Here is an 18,950-nt window from a genome sequence, read left to right as displayed (position 1 = left end):
TTGGCATAGAGTGAGAAAGATAGTCAGGGGTAATAATGTGAAAGTCATAGGAGGAACCAGCAGAAATTTTCAGTAAGATAAGGACAGGTACTACTCTTAGAAGCAGTTTCACTGGAGTGGTGGAAGTTTACACACTGTTGTTGGTTGAATATATACATATATTTCAAAACCACATGGTTAAATGCATAGCTTCATGTGCAAATGTTTTTCTTCAGCAATAATCAAAACAAGCTTTGTAAGTCTGGGAGCTTGCCAAGGTAGGTGTTATTTAAACCGAAGACATAAAAGTATGTTGGTGAAGCAGGCTGGGTGAAACGTTCAACTCTGAAAGGTCTTAAACAACAGTGGGGTAAAGAACAAGAACTGATTGCTTTCCTAAAAACTTACTTCGAAAAATTAAAAACCCCATGAGTTCTATTTTTTCCACAAGATGAAGAGACTATTTTAAACAAAACTTAAAATAGGAGAGAAGAATCTATGTATGTGAAAACATACTGGACAGGAAGAAGAAACACTCTATTTCATACTGTTTACTACAAAAAAAACTAATCTGCTCCTTTTGCTAGTTCAGGACAACTCGTTCAAGACAACATATTAACAAGGGTGTACCAGTATAATTTGCACAGCCTTCCTTATTTCACATTCTTCTACACACGTTTCTTTTCATTAACACCCGCCAGTCTGAGAAACTTCTAATTCACTTGCCCTAAATAAACCTTCATTATTCTAAAAGGTTCTAAATTTCAACTTGATTACTAAAAGCCATGCCTTAAATGGCTATTATTTTATTATCTCCCTCTATTCTGTTTAGGTCATAATGCTATGCTCGTACATTTATTCCAGATCTTTTAAATCCAAGAATATGTTATTGTATTAATTTCAATTATATGTGAAGACAAAATAAAGGCTGAATAAAATTCTAAAACAAAATGAGTTTCCTCTATTTCTATATTCTAAAACTGTTAAAGAACAACAATTTGAACAAATGTTTACTTAATTCATCTTTTATTCTTTTGGCAAACAGATATGAACAAAACTATATTGCTCACTATAGTTATAACACTCTTTTTTGCTTTATACAAGTTGTAAACATATTTAAGGGGATAAAATTCTTGGCTTAACACATATTCCAGAACTCTAACACTTTTTGAGTTAGGACCAAATAAAGATTAGAAAACTTCTATTAAACTGTCATCATACAGCAAACTAAATTAGTGTACGTGCTTTTAAATTAACATCTGCCATTTTTTAAAGACTTAAATTTTAGGTTACAGCTAAAATGATTTTTATCTGAAGTTTTATGAAAGAATGGAAGTTAACCATACATGTCTTGTTCATAACCATATTGGGCATTTAAAAATAAAAATAAAAAATAAACCTATAATCAAGAAAACACTCGTTAGGGAAAACAATAGCTACCAGCAGGTTATTTTAGAATACTTTAAATATAGATGGAATTTGTAATAACGAGGATTCATGATCTTATTTTATTACTTCCTAATGTTTATCTTTTAAAGTAATAAATTACTTCAAAATAAAGCCAAGATACTTAGTGTTTTAAAATTTCATTATTTTATACATTTCAGACCCCCAGAAATTCAGATCATGGATTACAAAACAAGCAACCTTCAGAATATATTTTGTTTGGCAGGCAGAATTGTTTTTAAACTCTTGAAATGCAGTACTCACTTGCTCTAGTTGACCAGCTTCCTACATAGTCAACTGCTAGGCAGGTGAGACTGACACCTCATTTTAAATACTATAAACTCCACATTTAATTGTAAAAATTAGCTGGATTAATGAAGCTCAAATTAAAATGTCATAAACTTCATGCTCAATGTTACTAGTTATTTCTAATTGAGGAAAAATAGATCCAACCAAGAAAGTCTCATTTTCATAATACTTCCTTATATATAAATTATCAGACACATTTGTATATATAAGTACTATCTTCTTAGATGGAATACGTTATATGTAACCTGAAATCTGATTTAGATAAATCATTCACACCAAAAAGCATTGTATACTGATTTTACTATATAGTCTTGACTCCTAAAGAGTGGCTTTCAACTTTATCCATAATGTAATAAAAAAAAATACTGAAAATACTTGAGTTAAGGAAAGGTACATTAATAAGGCAAACAAAATAACAAGTAACAAAGGCTTTCTTTTAATCCTAGAAAATAAAACAGAGAAAGATCTTGTAAAACAAATTGGAAAAGAAAATTTGAAGAAATTTTAGCCTTGGGCCTTTTTACATTGCTACTCTTTCAAATTGTACAAGTTAAAGGTTAAGTGAGGCCACAAACTATTTCTTAGTGGAAAATGCTGCAAGGAAAGCAAAGCAGCTGAGTGGTGATAAAGAAAACACAACAAACCAAAAAACTGTAGTTATGAAGATAATCAAGAAATGATGGCACTAATTCCATTCTGAAGTTTAAGAAACAGCAAGTAGTAACAAGTGAATTAGACAAGAATCTGTTGGGTTTTTTTTAAGTTACACACAAATAAAAGGCTAAGCTGTAATTCTTTAGAGTAGGGGTCCCCAACCCCCCAGCCACGGACTTATACAGAGCTGCACAGCAGGAAGTAAGCAGGGAGTGAAGCTTCGTCTGTATTTGAAGCCACTCCCCAGGACTAGCGTCACCACCTCAGCTCTACCTCAGATCATCAGGCATTAGATTCTCATAGGAGCACTGGTCCCTGGTGCCAAAAAAGTCGGGGACCACTGCTTTAGAGGTTTAAATCTGATAGGGAATACCTATTTACCTTCAAATTTGTCTCATTTCTTAAAATATAACTGATTCCCATAGGAAAAAATATTTTACAATTCTTAATCATTAAAGCAAGCTTCTCAGCTATACTTTGATGGGCTTATAAAAAGGTTCACAGTATTAATCCCATTGATACCAAGGTTACCGCAATCAAGTTCATTTATAAGCGTTAAAGTCGCTATCACGATCACCACAGTATTGCAATGACAAAGAGACTGAGTCTCATTTCTTCAAGAAAAATTACACTGAAGTGGTTACTGTAAGCTTTTAGTAAAACATTTAAGATTTTATTTCAACAGAACGTTCAGGATCCTATATTAATAAAAATATCAGCAAATAGGGTTGCATCTTGGTCTATAAATGATCTCCACAATGGATTTACATGTGTTTTTAAAATACCACTTAGGGGACACTGGTTAAAGTTTATCTCTGAGACATTTTCTAAAAACCTGTTAGTAGCTTTGCCATAAAACAAATTTCAGGTAGTTGTGTTTTTCCAGTAACATTTAGAACAATCCAGCACTTGGTTTGAATACTCATATACTGGTACTAAAACATAATTGTGCAACTTTTTGTAAACTAGCTGCAATTTTCAGTAGCTCTGTTCACCAACCATGTAACAGAATTGTAATGTTCTCCTAAGCCATATGCATGTCTCATATATCTGAAATAAAAAAAAAAGAAATGAGTAGTTTTGATGAATATTTATACATATTTATTAAGCATATAAAACCAAGTATTCTGAATGAATCACTCCACAGAGGTATCATTTAATAAACTACATAAGCATACTTAAGTTTAACACCATGTGAAAAGCAGTGGCAGTCAATAAGATCTGTAACTCTGTCTGCTAAGTTTAAGTAAAACACAATCATTGGAGGAAAAAAAGGATTGAAATGCTGACTACTCAATAAGCTGAAATTTTTACCTAAATCCAAGCCATTAATGACCACCTTAGTAGAGTTAGCTAATAAAACACTGAAGCCAAGAGCAAACTCTCCATGTTGTGTTTCAGAGATTTCTCAATCGCATAAAATACTTTTACAATATGAAGAAAAAAATCTCTAAGGAATAATCAGGCAACATAAATATATTTCAGCTTTTTCACTTGTTGAAACTTTTAGCATTATTAATGTCAAACTAGGACAATATGCAAACTAATTCTAAAACTTTGTAACCTTTAGAAATAACTTTATTCTTAACTCATACACAAAAATAAATCACTAGAGATTTAAACGAGTATCTAAATCACATATTTTAAAAATGCTTTCTAATTTTATAATTGCAGTTAACATAAAATAAGCATAATTCTACTGACAAGTTTTTTTTCAATTAATCAACAACACAACCTAAAATTTTTAAATAATCCTTTTTGTCTTAATATGAAAAATATAACAGTAGACATTTCTAGGTACTTACACAAGTATTAATGGTTTTTTGTGATATTCTTCACCAACTACAATAGGAGGAGAATCTGCCTGTATTATCTCTATTGGTGTTTGTAAAATATGAGACAGGGCTCTTAGCTATAAGAAAGAAAATGCATCGTTAAAAAAATAAAAATGTAAATCTTACTGAAATTATAAACTACTAAGGTACGCATGAATTGGGCAATCAGTAAGGGCAGGGATCTGCCCTGTTCGTCAATGTACACCGAGAGCCTGGCATACAGAAGGCACTTAATACCTTAAAATTAAAAAATAATTAAAAAATAAATTAAAAAATAAATGTTTATTAAATCAAATGCAGAAGTTTCAAGCTCTGGCTACACAACAGCTTCTTAGACATATCAATGTCATAGTTAAAGTGAGGGGATGGGTAGACGGAGTTCATTGGTCTATTTTTGAATATAATTTAAAATTTCCATAATAAAAAGTTTTTAGTAAATCATTGTTGAAGCAGCAGACCAAATCAATTACAATTTTGGAGGGAGGGGGGAAAGAGAAGGAGCAGAGCAAATTGGTTATTTTTTTTAAAGCTTTTCAGATGATCTTGAAGGCCTACCTAAAGTCAAGCACAAGGAAATAAAATGACCTGCAATTGAATGGAGAAAGTTCATAAACAAATTAATCCCTTAACAGTCTTCAATCATAGTGCCCGGATCTATACATCTGCCCCACTAGAAGATCATTCTGTCTAAAACATGGAAGTTTTAGGAAGTTTTAAACAAAAGTATTAAATTACTCGAGGAATATGAAAAAGGTTCTATGCTTCATGGTGGCAAATTTAATCCCATACTCTATTGCATAACAATGTCCCTTTGAGAATGAGGAAAAAGAAATGGCGTAGATGATAGAGGCTCTGTTCATCCCTCTGGTGACTGAATCAAAGTTGTGACATCAACAAGGAGCAAACAGCAAGGAAAATCATCTGGGATCTAGATAAACAAGCCATACAACTAGGGAGAGAACTAAGAAATCACCCGGCAATGGCAGAAGGTAGGACGAGGCGAGGACGATGGGCTGACGGGTCCAGAGCTGCTGAGTGGGACAGAGGCCACTGCAGCGGTGGCTGGCAGCTGCAGAGGCCTCTTAAAGGGGCCGTGTCTGCGAGCAGAATTTCATGGTGATGGACCTGCTCGCTCTGAGCACAAGCAGTGGTTCAGCTACACAGGTGGCACCAGGGACTTCCATGGGGAATACTGAATTGTCAGAGGGCCAAGACTCGCTCTGTAATGAAGTACTGGCGGTATCCACTGTTCCCCTGTTGAGCCCTCCCCTCTTTCAGTGCGTGGACCCAGCGCCACCACACCCAGATGTCATCAAACTGGATAACAGAGGTTACTCCGCCCAGAGGATTCCCTGAAGCTTCCCTCAACTCGTGGCCCCACCCAAGCCACATCCAGCTGTGCCCTCACTTAGTCAGATGCCCCCTGCTGAGCAGGGCCAAGCCACACTGGTGGCAGTTGGCCTCGGTTTCTGGTGTGGCCTTTTGAGGTAACTATAAGCACAGCATCTGTGGATTGTTTGCTGAATCTTAACAGGTGGCCCAAGAGGGGCGCAACCTGGGGCTAAATTTGGCCTGCAGCTGAACCCCTCTCAGGACTGTGCCACTGGACACCTACTACACAAAGTTGCACTAATAAGACTGGCAGACCTAGGAGCTTTGCTTAGTACATAGAAACAAACACAGAAAGGCAGCCAAAATGGGAAGACAAAGAAGGAGAAACCATATGAGAGAGCAGAACAGAGATCCAGAAATAATGAAGTCAGGCAATTGAAAAGATGCAGAGTCTAAAACATTGGTTATAAAGATGTTCAATGAACTTATGCAAAGTGTAGATGAAGTCAGTGAGAACTTCAACAAAGAGATAAAAAATATAAAAATGGAAATTATAAAAGAGAACCAGTCAGAAATGAAGAACACATTACCTGAGATGAGAAGTATATTAAATAGAATAAACAGAGTGAATAAAGAAGAGGATCAAATGACCTACATAGAGGATGGGAAAGCCAAGGACACTCAATCAAAATAGCAAGAAAAAAGACTATAATAATAATAATTTAAGAAGCCTATGGGACACTATTAAATGTAAAAATATCTCTGTCGTAGGGGTATTGGGGGGGAAAAAAAAAAAGAAGACATTGAAGAGCTATTTGAAGAAATAATGATGGAAAACTTCCTTAACCTGGTGAAGGAAATATATATAAAACCCTAGGAAGCTAGAGAATCCCAAAAACCAGGGACCCAAAGAGGCCCACACCAAGACATATAATTAAAATGCCAAAGGTTAAATACAAAGAAAGAATATTTAAAGCAGAGAGAGAAAAACAGATCATTACTTATAAGGGAACACCCATAAAACTGGCTTATCCAGCAAAGCTATCATTTAGAGTTGAAGGACAGATAAAGAGCTTCTCAGACAAAAATAAGCTAAAGGAATTTATCAACACCAAGCCAGTATTACAGGAAATGTTGGAGGAACTTCTTTAAGAAGAAAAAACATGTATCAAAAACATGAATAAAGAACGGTAATAATTACGTTCCTATCAACAAGTACCTCAAATGGAAAAGAATTAAGTGCTCCAACCAAAAGATAGAGTGGCTGAATGGATTAGAAAACAAGACCCCTACATATGCTGCCTACAAGAGACTCACTTCAGATTAAAAGACACACACAGACTAAAAGGAAGGGGATTGAAAAAGATATTGCCTTGATGGACCTAGAGGATATTGCACTGAATGACATGGGTCGGATAGAGAAATACAAATATTACATGATTTCACATACATGTGGAATCTGAAGAACAAAATCAAGAACAACAACAAAAGTGGAAGTAAACTTATAGATACAGAGAATATTTTGAGGGCTACTAGATGGGAGGGGCATTGGGGAGGATGAAAAAAAAAGGATTAAGAGGTACAAATCACTTTGCAAATTATGTGAATCTCTGATCACTATGCTATACAACTGAAATTGGTATATTATTGTATGCCAACTATAATTAAAAAAAAAAAAAAGTCATGGAATTGTAAAATATACTACAAGCAACTAATTGTCTATTTCAATAAAGACGGGGAAAAAATACCAAAAGGAAAAAAATGTTCCTTTGAGACAGTTTTTCCTCATACCTAAAATAACATTTTTTAAAAGCTAGCTCAGAATGGAGGGTGCAAAGCAAGTTCTGAAAATCTTATCCCTTCTAAGTCTTCAGAAACCATACAAAGATTTTCTCTTTAATAATTTAAATTTACCCTATTGTAAAAATAGCAATTCTTATTTCAAATGGATTCAGAGATGAACAACTTATGAGAAATGTCCTTCAAAGAATTTTTAAAAGATTTTTCAATTTAGAAAGAGTCACTTAGGTCTCTAATACTCATATTAACTTGTGATCCTTGTAAGAAAAGTTAAACATCTTTAATTAATTACTCCTAATGTAGTCACAATGCTACTATGAAAACTTCTTGAGTTTCAGAGACCCAGGAGAGGAACACAAAACAAATGGACACAGTTCCTTCTCATGGCTCAGAGGAGGTACAAATACAGTACTGCTCAGAAAAAGATTTTGAAGAAACATTTATGTCATACCTTCAAACAATATAGTTCTTAAAGGAAAATACCCAGAGCTACAAACTATTCAAAATGATTAATCACTATATTAATAACACTGCTAGATTCATCCACCTGGCACTTTAGCTTACAAACTTCTATGCATATAGTTCTTGCCTTAGTGTCCACAAATGACCTGCTGAGGTACACATAGGTTTTTTTATTATTCCCATTCAATAATTAGGAAACTCAAGCTCGGGAGATTGACTCCCTCATGATCACAAAACTGAGAAGTGGAAGGAAAAGCCAAAACCCAAACCCAAGATTTCTCCTCTTATCTCCTAACTTTCTAATCACCCAGGTTGCCTCATTACCATTTGGACCACATAGAGGTTTGGTTTATTTTATTTTAATGAAACAAAATTAACAAAGTACAATAAATAATTAGAGACAAAAAAATCCTAATTAACTCTCTACAAGTGACTAAACATTGTTTTCTTACATGTGAATTTTAATTCATCAATACTGCTTTCAATTCAGTAAGTCATTACCAACTAGGAATTCATGACATCAATACTGCTTTCAATTCAGTCAGTCATTACCAACTAGGAATTCATGGTAGGATTTGACCTGTAATAGCACATAAAAATATTGTCTTCTATGTCTGATGTAATAGGTATGTTATTTTTCATCAGCTGAGCCACTAGGGCAAATATTACAGTACTTGAGTAAAATCTTAACTTTCATAAGTTCAAAACATCAAACACATTGCCAATAGCAGTATCACAATTGGAAACACACAGGTGCAACACGACCTACACCAACCCACAGATCAAACACCTGGCTATTTAAAATGAAACAGTGCTTTACTTCCTGAAGGTACATACTTAAAGGCCTAAGAATGTTATCCTCCTACACTTCAATGCTTTGTCAATATAGAACCAGCTAATATTTAAAGAAAGGGAATCTTCAAAGAGATGTTAGGATCATCTGAAAAATGTCAAAACTACAGATGGGATTTAGAAATAATTTAACAATTCGCTATCATGATGAATAATTACAAACTTACCTCAAGTTGACCTCCCCATGCAGCTGTGTTTATAATATCATCACAGTACTTTCCAAACTCTTCTGTAGAGAATAAACAATATAAAACTTAATAATTTTCATAAATCATGTAACAAGATCCCTTTTATAGCTTCCACAATTCCTGATGAAACTGTTCAATATATGAACTTCCTCCTTCTCTACCTGTGCTTTCCAGAATTTAACCCACTCCAATTTTCTGCCGCCTCACCATCCAAGAGCAAAGCAATACATTTCTGCTTCCCTCCCTCAGCCTGAGGCCCAAGAACCTTAAGTATGTAACGGGTCCTTCTTCTCCCTCTTTAACCCAAGCAATCATTACCCACCCCAAAATTGTCACCTTATTCACTATCTTGACATGTACTTTAAAGCCTAAATCTGCATGCAAAAGAACACATCAAAAGAATAAAAATGCAGCCCCTATAAAATCGGGTTCACTGTAAAACTATAAGAAATGTGAAAAAAGAATCAGGGTAAAAGTACAAATGAGGTGAAACTCCTTTCCCAGAGCTAGCATCAAACAGTGCCTCCAACTTGTCATTCTGGAAGCTGTTAACTTATTTGCATCAGCATCTTATATGACACAATTAACATATTTTAACTACAAAATGGTTAAGTACTTAAAAGATCTTGTAAAATATGCTAATATCTGTTAAAATTATAGGAAATAAATCTGCCTAAATTTTGAGATATTTTTCCCCATAAGAACGATATGAGTTTTTCTTATTCTCAGTCCCAGGGAGCACTCTATTTAACAACAACAACCACGACAACAAGATGTAGTAAAGACAAATAAATAACCTGGAGTATATAGATCTCCTGTATTAGGGTTTGTTAAAAATGGCAGAAAGTCTTCTACGTGGTTTTGCATATAGTCAGCAGCTTGACTTCTTAAGGCAGCCACAGTCAGAGGGCAGTCCTGTTCTTGCAGTTGATCTTCAATGGCTCTATACATACAGTGACCATCAGATGGAATCTGTTTGATTTCCAACTGTCTAGCTGCCAATATTTGAGCAAGTTTTTCACTTTCTATGTGTCTAGCTCCAGATAAGTTCTCAATTTCAGCTTCAGCTATCCTTTCTTTCCGCTCCTTTTCTAATGCAGCTTTTTTGTCCTAAGGAGAGAATGTAGAAAAGTTAATTCATAATAATTAGGGCTAATTTACATTTAAGGAGACAGACATAAGACTCTCAAAACATTTTTGCCATTTTTCTCCCTTTTACCACAAGCACTATAGCATTGATGATTTCATAACTTGTAGAATCTTCTGTACTGTGAACTCCTTTAAGGGCAAACTATCTTTCTGTGTACCCAGTACCTAGCTCTGTACCTAGACAAAAGCTCTCAAATTTTCTTTGAAAAATTTAAAAACTTTTAAAAACTACATGCCAAGTTTCTAAAACTTTACTTACTGATTTCAATATATTGTCTTAAGACTGGATTGTTCTCGGCCTTAAAGCATCATTATCATATATTTATTTAAGTCCAGGCTAATGCAAGCTTTTTAATTTACCACTCCAACAATGAGGCATTAACGTGCTAAAGTCTTTAGAAAAGTACAGGAACTCTACCTAGCTTTAAAAAAAAAAAAATGTGCGTATAAACACGAACATACATGTTTTATTAAAGTAACAGGTAAAAATATTCTTCGTAAAAAATTAAAATATTATAGACAGACTCAAGTACCCCTTAAAGACCACTGCTAATCCCAGTACCTACTGTAGGTATCTGTTGTATATCCTTCTAGATTTTTTCCTATGCATTTTAATAAATACAAATGTACTCATTGGAAATGTATAAAAAGAAAACTTTTAAACAAACATGGTATACATTACATTCTGCACCTTTCTTTACTCAAATGTCATAAGAAATCTTCCCATAAAGCATATACAAGGATGAGATTAGGAGGTCAGTAAAAGATTTGTGACATAAAGGATGGATAGAAGGTAGAATGAGAAGGTTGGGGAAGAAGAGAAAAAGTTCTTGACAGTTGGACTAGCAAGAATTAAAAGCCAGAAGCACTATGTTTCATAGATAAACACAGTTCATATAGCTATAGTACCAAGGAAAAGTATCAAGACATGAGTTTGGGGCAAAAAAGGTATATAAAAACAGTCCCCCACTTACAGTGGTTTGACTTAAAATTTTTCAACTTTACTCTAGTGTGAAAGCACATACATCTAGTTGAAACCTTACTTTGAATTTTTATCTTTTCTCAGGCTAGCGATATGCAGCAGGATACTCTCTCATGATGCTGGGCAATGGCAGCCAGCTGCAGCTTCCAGTTAGCCATGATCACGAGGATAAACAACTGATACTCTACACTGTATTTGCTGTGTTGGATGATTCTGCCCAACTGTAGGCAAATGTAAAGTGTCCTGAGCATGTTTCAGGTAGGTTAGGCTAAGTTATGATGCATGTAAGTTAGGTGTGTTCAATGCATTTTCAACTTAAATGATATTTACAACCTATGATGAGTTTATCAGGATTTAACCCCATCGTAAGTTGAAGAGCATCTGTAGTTAATATACATTAAGTATGCGCACACACTGTTTAAAAAAAAAAAAACACTAGAAGGACATACACAAAGTATTTACAGTACTTTTCTCTAGATGGTAGGATTACAAAATAAGTTTTATTTGGTTGTGTGTGTGCATTGCACTTTTCTGCATCTTTCGAATTCTCCACTGTATGTTTTACTTGTATATTTAGGAAATGCTTTCAAATTTAAGAGAATAAAAATAATTAAACTAAATTCTATGAATCTTGATATTGGCAGCAAATTACAGGGTAAACCTAGGAAAAGGTGAAGATTTTCATATCTCTAACTTCTCCTTTGGGCAGAAGAAGCAAAGGGAAAGGCAAATTTCAATTTAATGTCACATATTGTACTATATGCCTGTTAAGTGTCCCGCTAGATGAACCTAAAGTGACCTCTAAGTTACCTGAATCAAAAACTATTACCTCCCTAATAAAACATAAGCCTATTTAAGTATTTTCTCCCAATTCCAACCATTCTGGAAATAACATGAACAAATTTATCTCACTGCATACCTAAAATTATGGACCACAGAAGCATAAAATCTTAATACACAAGATGGCACTATTACTTTATAAAAGACTAAAAAACATTTTCAGAGGAGTGGGATAAAAAGCACCTTAGGTATCATCTAGTTCAAAACCTCTCATCTTCCTTTTCTGAGGAAACTGCACACACAAAGATTTCCAAAGCCCATACAGTGGGTAGAGCAGGGGCCAAGGAAAAACAGAGAGCTCCTTCTATCCAGGTACCTGAATCAGAATAAAAACTGGAGCAGATGAAAGCTGAATTTACGATATAATGTACTATTTACTGGCAGAGTGGAACTTTTTACTAATTGCAAAACCGTTCGTTGTAAAACCTCTAAAATACTAATCTAATCATTTCATTTTTTTCTCCCTATGCTCTGCTTCAATATGACACAGCAATTATATTTCATTTCTAAGGCACCAGGTAGGGTATGCAAAGTACTGTAGACACAGTTCTATTGAAAGTAACCCCACAGGGTGATCTGATCATAAATTCCTAACTGGGCAGGTCATGGTGAATAGTTATGCCCCAGGCATAAAATTGCTTTAGGAAAAGATTTATCTTTGTCTTAAGGAAGCCCTGTCCATTGTTTCTATTCATCTAGGTTAACACACCTGTGAAAAGTCCCCTTTCAGACCCCTCCGGCTAAAGCAGAGACCACCTTCAGGAAGCCATATAATCTTAATTGTAATCCAAAGCACCGCCTTGCTTTCTCCCACCTTCCTGTAATCTTCCTTATGTTCCCTCCTTAATCTCAAATGCTTAACAGAAACTGCTAATTTACTCTCCAAAACACTTGAGATCTTACTCCCTGGCATATGTCCTCAGTTTAGCGTAAATAGACTCTTATAAAAATTCTCCACAAATTTAGATGTTTCTTATGTCAACAGTATAGTTTCCTAATGGCATTAGGCATTTTTGTTTCTACAACCCTAGTACTGGAGATAGAATATCATCAGTGAAGTCTAAAGAAAAAACATATAAAAGATGAAAATATATTACATAATTCATATACACTGTCAGTGAAACTAGAATCATGTTGATGTAGTAATATAGCAAAAACAACTCTAAAGAGGAACCTTAAGAATTGAGTACTAGTCCTGGATTTGTATCAAACTTTCAGCATGCCATTGAAACAATTTGGGCCTCAAGTATTCTCATTTGTAGACTAAAGAAACTGAACTATATCTCATTCTAGCTCTCAAATTTCATATTTTGGAACCCAGTTCTTCTAAGTTCTACTTTTAATTCTTTCTGCCAAACTAAATTGAAGCACTGAAGTTCTCTGAATCAAATAAATACTCCCTATCCTTTTCTAGATTAAAAATAAGAGATTTGCTCTACGACATTCCAGTAACAAATCGTCATAAAATTTTGTCATGTTTTTCTACCAGAGTTGTTCTCTCTCCTAAAGATAAATACCATTAATTGGCTTTTCAATTCTTGGTGCCTTTGGCCAAAAAAAAGAAAAAAGTCAAAATAAGTCTAATAACTAATTATCCACTCTGTTTTCAGGTTCCATTTTCTTATGTATTATAAGCTTTTAGTGTTTTCTGTTCCAGAATCCTACTGATATAAGAAAGCAAAAGAAACTTGGGGCATTAGTTCTAGGATATTTTCTCTGCCAAGTGTTAAAAGCTGCTTACTATAAACGATAAGATCTTTGAGGGTATAGCCAAAAAAAGGTATGCAGTATTTTAGGAGAAAAATTACAAAACGTTTAAGATAAGGAAATTTAATTTGTTTTTGTTTGTCTTGTTCCCAAAGGGTCCAGGTGGGGATGAACCAGTTTTGATAATGACAGAAAGGAGTTGTATCCTTATGTTTCTCAGAATTAAAAAGAATACTCTAAGATGTATCGATTACTAAGTAAAGGGAATTCCAACAAATATTTTGTTATGCTAAAGCCAAGCAAAGATTCTGCCCTTCATTTTAGATCTATAGATGACAATTTTAACGCTATTGCAAAAAGAATATATATCATAAGTAGGGAGTTGAACTAGGTAACTTTTAAGATACCATGAATTCTAAATTTTAACAGTTGGACAAATCTAAATTTCATGGTCCTATAAAATTCAATCATATTTACTTAATAAAAAAATTTCACCTAAGTGTGAAAAATGTTTGACAATTTGAACTTAATCAACTTTCAAACAAACGAAAAGTACTGGTTTTAGGTTAAATTTTTTTTAAGAGGTATATTTATTATGGAGTAGTTAATACGGTAAACAGTCTATCACTTGTTGACCCAGTAGTTCTCTAGGCGTTGTATTAGAACTTTGGAAATAGCATGTTACTTAATTTTCACAATAATTCTATGAAGTAGGTGTTATTTTCCCCATTTATACATGTGAAACCAAGGCTTACAAGGGTTAAGAATCTAACTCGAAGTCACAATAAATGAGATTAAAACCCCATCTATCTGACACCAAAGCCAATGCTCTATTAACTTATATACTAAATTATAAGATTCAAAGCTAGCTTAAAAATAAACATTTAAATCCTAGAAAACATCAGGTGTTAGTAAAACAATATTTGGGACTAAAAAGATTGCATTTAAAGTTTTTCGAAGAGAGAAGGCCTTATCTATCTACGTCATTCCCATAATTTTGATATCACTAATTCCAATAAATCAGATTCCTACAGTTCTTTGATAATGCAAAATTTCATTCCCATACTTTTGTCTATGATATTTCTCTTACTTCAAATATCCTACCTAAATAACTATTTTTCCTTAAAATTCCAACTCATTACATAACACAAAGAACTTTTCTTTCTTTTATACGGCTATATATCTTGCTTAAACTTCTGGGTTCAAATCTTTGTTTCATCGCTTACTACTATAGTTTTTAACCAAAGCTGTGCATCAGAATCTCCTTGGCCCACACTCTGAAGACTCTGTATTATTAAGTCTGGGATAACATAATTGTAAAAAGTATTCTTTGCACAACTACTTCTTAGCCCCCGCCCTTCTATCAGAACTACAAAATGAATATGACTTTTTTTTTCCCTTGGCCTATTTTCTTTTCTATAAAATGGGGTAAGAAATCCTACTTCATAGGATTAGTGTCAGGACTAAATGAGATTTCATATAATCTATAAGCCTAGCCTAATATCTAGCACATTGCAAGTGTTTCATAAATGTTACTTCAGAGCCTGACAAGAAACTCCATCATTTTTTTCTCTACTCCTTTCCTATATAACCCCTAAGATAGTACTGAGCACACAGCACTAACTTAAATACTTGACTTTCATACCCGTCTCTTTTGTGCTTTTGATATCCGAGGCAGCTGATTCTCAAGAACCAAGTTTGAAATGTTAACAGCAACAGAATCTATCTGAAAAAACAAAAAGCATTAACTAGTTAATGTAAAATACTTTTATTAATCAAAGTATTAGATTATTACATTATAGGAAATCATAAATATGTGCAATCCCACTTTTCGAATTTGAATAAGGACACTAGATAAATATTAGATAGTATGGTTTGTCTCCTTTCTCTATTTACAAGGAAGAATTTGTCAGATTCCCAAGAAGTTTCCTTACAGGTCTTCAAAGATAATGCTCATCTCTCCTCATGCATTATTTCCTTCTTATCAAGCCTACACCTTTACCACCCAAATACTTTTTTAAGTGTTAATTTACTCAGCACTCCATTCTTCCCTTCTCCAAATGTGGCAACACAGGTCTTCTCCATCATAAGCACTGATGAGCACTGCTTCTTGACCCTAGTAACAGTTTTGCTTTTTCTATTTCCCAGCTACAAACTGATAACCATAGGTAGACTTTAACTTACAATTATCATTAAGATATTACAACCAATCTTAATCATTAAATAGGGGTTATACGTTTGCTGAAATAAAAAAGTTGCTAGATGTTAACTATCAGAATTAGGAGCTAGTATTTTATTATTGCAAATATAAACTAGTATTTAGTATGACACATACATAAAACATATCAAGGCCTCTGGCAACAATAACCAGTCAGCATTCTCCAAGGCTATGGCTCAAATGATCAAAAAATCAAAATCAGATTAAAATGTCAAAGAATGGTCATCGATTTTAGTAAAATTAGTATTATATTTTTCAGAGGAATCTGTTACAATTTACAAACTGCCATACTGACAATAAGCAAGATATAGAGAAGTATCTGAAAAAAAAAAAAAAAGAGAGAGCAATAACATAAGAATTCGGGCAGTATTCAGAAGGAGAACAAGTTTATAAAAAAGATAATAATTCAAAATAGAATGAGAGTTTGTATATTAACAGTTGGGCACTATGTAGCTTAAGAATCAAACATTTTTGTCCTTGGAAACCTAGGAAAGAAATCTCAAAATTGAAAAGCCAGGGAGAGCAAACAAAACCGTCTCACTAATAGGAAAGACGAGGAGATAATTAAGAATACCATGATTGTGACAACACCAATACCTGGAGCATCAAGCCTAGGAACTTGGAAATAAAATATGTGAAGAGCATGGAAGGCCAGAATCTGGATGACTGGCTAATAAAGTTAAAGAAAATAAAACTATGTTTAATATAACAATCATTATAAATCAGTACAGACAATCTGTTTCCCTGTCAACAGCAGACCAAAAATAAACCAAATAAAATTCAATTATGGTAGAAAAAATTTGCATAGACGTAAGAACTTTCTAATTACCAAAATGGAGTGAAGTTATGAAGTCTGATCCTTGCTATCCAAAACTCAAGCAATAAATTACCACACCATACAAAGTTATAACAGAATTCAATACTCACATCATGGAGTAAGACAGCTGTGACTTTGACACTAGGTGCTATGAATTCAGGACAATGTTCTTAATCTCTCAAATTCTGTTTCCCAATTGAAAAATGGAATTATTTACACTTATTTTTTATAGGTAATACCTCATAGTTACCATGAGAATTATAGATAATGCACTATTAAAGATGGTGTTTGGCACACAGTACATATTAGCTACAATGATAAAATAAGTATAAGTTAAAATGAGCCATTATGTTCCAATTTCCCCAAGAAACATCAGTAAGTTTTCATTCATTACAACTTGTTCTAAAAGCACTTTTATAACTTAAAAATGATTTCACATCTGTTGTCCTATTTGATTCTTACAAAATCTTTACTTAAACAGAAGTATTTGTATCTTATTATATGTGGAAAAATTTATGCTCAGTAAGTTTAAGTAACTTTATCCAGGTTACAATCATATTTAATGGCAATTCAGGGACTAAAAGGCTGCTCTTCCAACTTTCATTTGGTGAATCTTCCTCTAGATAAATTTTATCAATCCGTTCATCTTTTGGGAAGTAAATAGTTAAAGAAGTATACTTTCTTTGCTGACCTCCCTTACACAAACGCCTGACCATGTAAACCTGGGTCGCAAAGATAATGAAGGTGAGGCATGAGGTTTCTCTCCAATTTTATGATTTTTATATAGAAAACAGTTTAACAGAAGTGGACAATTGCTTTCAAATGCCCTAGGCAAAAGAAACATTACTTCACATACTTTACTCTCCTTAGAAGTCAGTTTCAACTGCTCCAGTTCCTCTCTCTGTTTCTGTTCCATTTCTGCTTCCAACTTAGCAACATCATCAATGAGTTGCTTCCTTCTCTTTTTGTCATTCTTGGGAACGGCATTCTTCATACTTTGAATTTTGGCTGAAAAGCCACCAAAACCCCACAGGTTAAAGGAAAAACGAAATAACAAGAAGGGGATGGTAAGGGGAGAGGGCATACAAAAATTATGTAATCAAGAGTAATTACAAAACAATCAGACAATTATAGAGAAAAGCCCAGATGAAGTTGAGACTCCCCCCGTCGTCCCCCCCGCCCAAAAAAACTTTATTAACATAACCGTGACTATGCTGTGGTACGAGAAAAAAAAAAATGAAATTTTTACAGCTTTCAAATATCCCTTCTGGGTCCTCAAAATCGAGGTAAAGTATTTCAAAAAGCACCCATTAGAGCCAAGTGTGGGTAAGTAGGGCAGGAATGGGAAAAGGAGACCCGGAAAGGAGGTGGAACAGTCTGGGTCCGCCACGGGGGCGTGGAGGCGTACTCAGACAACAGCACTCGAGCGGCGGCTCGGGGTTGGGGGAACGCGATGCACCTGAGAAAAGAAAGCCACTGAAGTGTTTAGGGGATTATGGGACCGCTGGGGCAGGGAAGGCGGGAGGGAAGAGGCCACTGGCTACTTTGGAGAAGTCTAGCACAGTGGAGATTAGAAGCCCCTCAAGATTCCCCGGCGTGCCACGCGCCCGTCCCTGGGCCCTGAGACTTCTGGGTTCCACTCCCCCACCCCCTCACCTTGCAACTCCTTCTTCTCTTTGCGATGCCTTCTCACCAGCAGCTCCTCCTCATCAAGCCCCTCCGCCGAGGGCTCCTCCATGATCACCACGGAGCCCAGCAGTCTAGATGGTACAATCCTGCACCTCCGGCTGGCAGGTACCTCCCATCCTCAACAGGCCCCAGCCCCGCCTTCAAAGCGATACCGGATTTAAGTCCAGACGTTGGAAGGAGGTGAAAGGCGAAAAGAATGCTGTGCGCATGCGCACTTCCTTGACCCCGCCCCTCTGAAAGGGGACGCAACTGGGGTTGAGGGGCGGGAACGGAAACCGAATGGAAAGGCGCCTCACTGCCTGTAGCTTGGCCAGCTGGAGTTTGCGGCCTGGTAGTTGATTGGCTGCCTGCTGGGCTGCTGGCCCTGATGTTAGGCACGCAGAAATGACATAGTGAGAACCATTTTGGAGGTTCGTGTTTTGTTTCATTGCTCTTTTAATCCCCACTTTTGGTCCCATTGCTAAAAAGAGCTAGTGAAAAGGTGAGGAATAAAAATCAAATATTTCAATAAAACCATTGATGATTAGCAATGGGATTCTTTGGGCCGAATCAATCAAACAGCAAATAGTTGTTTATCGTTTTAAAGGTGTAAAAAATAATCTAAACAGAGGCACTTTAAAGCGGAGTTTGAGCTGCCATCCCAGGGGAACTGCCTTGTAGGTCTTACTCCTCAAACCTTTGTAATATTAAA

General features: G+C 35.1%; 1 protein-coding gene across 1 annotated transcript; it reads right to left on the bottom strand.

Annotated features, from left to right (window-relative positions):
- Positions 1-988: 988 nt before the first annotated feature.
- On the bottom strand, positions 989-18,456 carry OTUD6B (OTU domain containing 6B). Its single transcript, XM_006916680.3, has 7 exons — positions 18,227-18,456; positions 17,427-17,578; positions 15,181-15,261; positions 9,655-9,967; positions 8,837-8,898; positions 4,194-4,300; positions 989-3,438 (listed from the first exon to the last, which is right to left on the bottom strand). The coding sequence occupies exons 1-7, from the start codon at positions 18,306-18,308 to the stop codon at positions 3,354-3,356; spliced, it is 882 nt and encodes a 293-aa protein (XP_006916742.1). The 5' UTR covers positions 18,309-18,456; the 3' UTR covers positions 989-3,353.
- Positions 18,457-18,950: the final 494 nt, after the last annotated feature.

This window comes from Pteropus alecto, unplaced genomic scaffold, assembly GCF_000325575.1.
Source record: "Pteropus alecto unplaced genomic scaffold, ASM32557v1 scaffold164, whole genome shotgun sequence".
Classification (NCBI taxonomy): domain Eukaryota; kingdom Metazoa; phylum Chordata; class Mammalia; order Chiroptera; family Pteropodidae; genus Pteropus; species Pteropus alecto.
The sequence above is the reverse complement of the archived record's forward strand: the minus strand, read 5'-3'. Positions and strand labels throughout refer to the sequence as shown.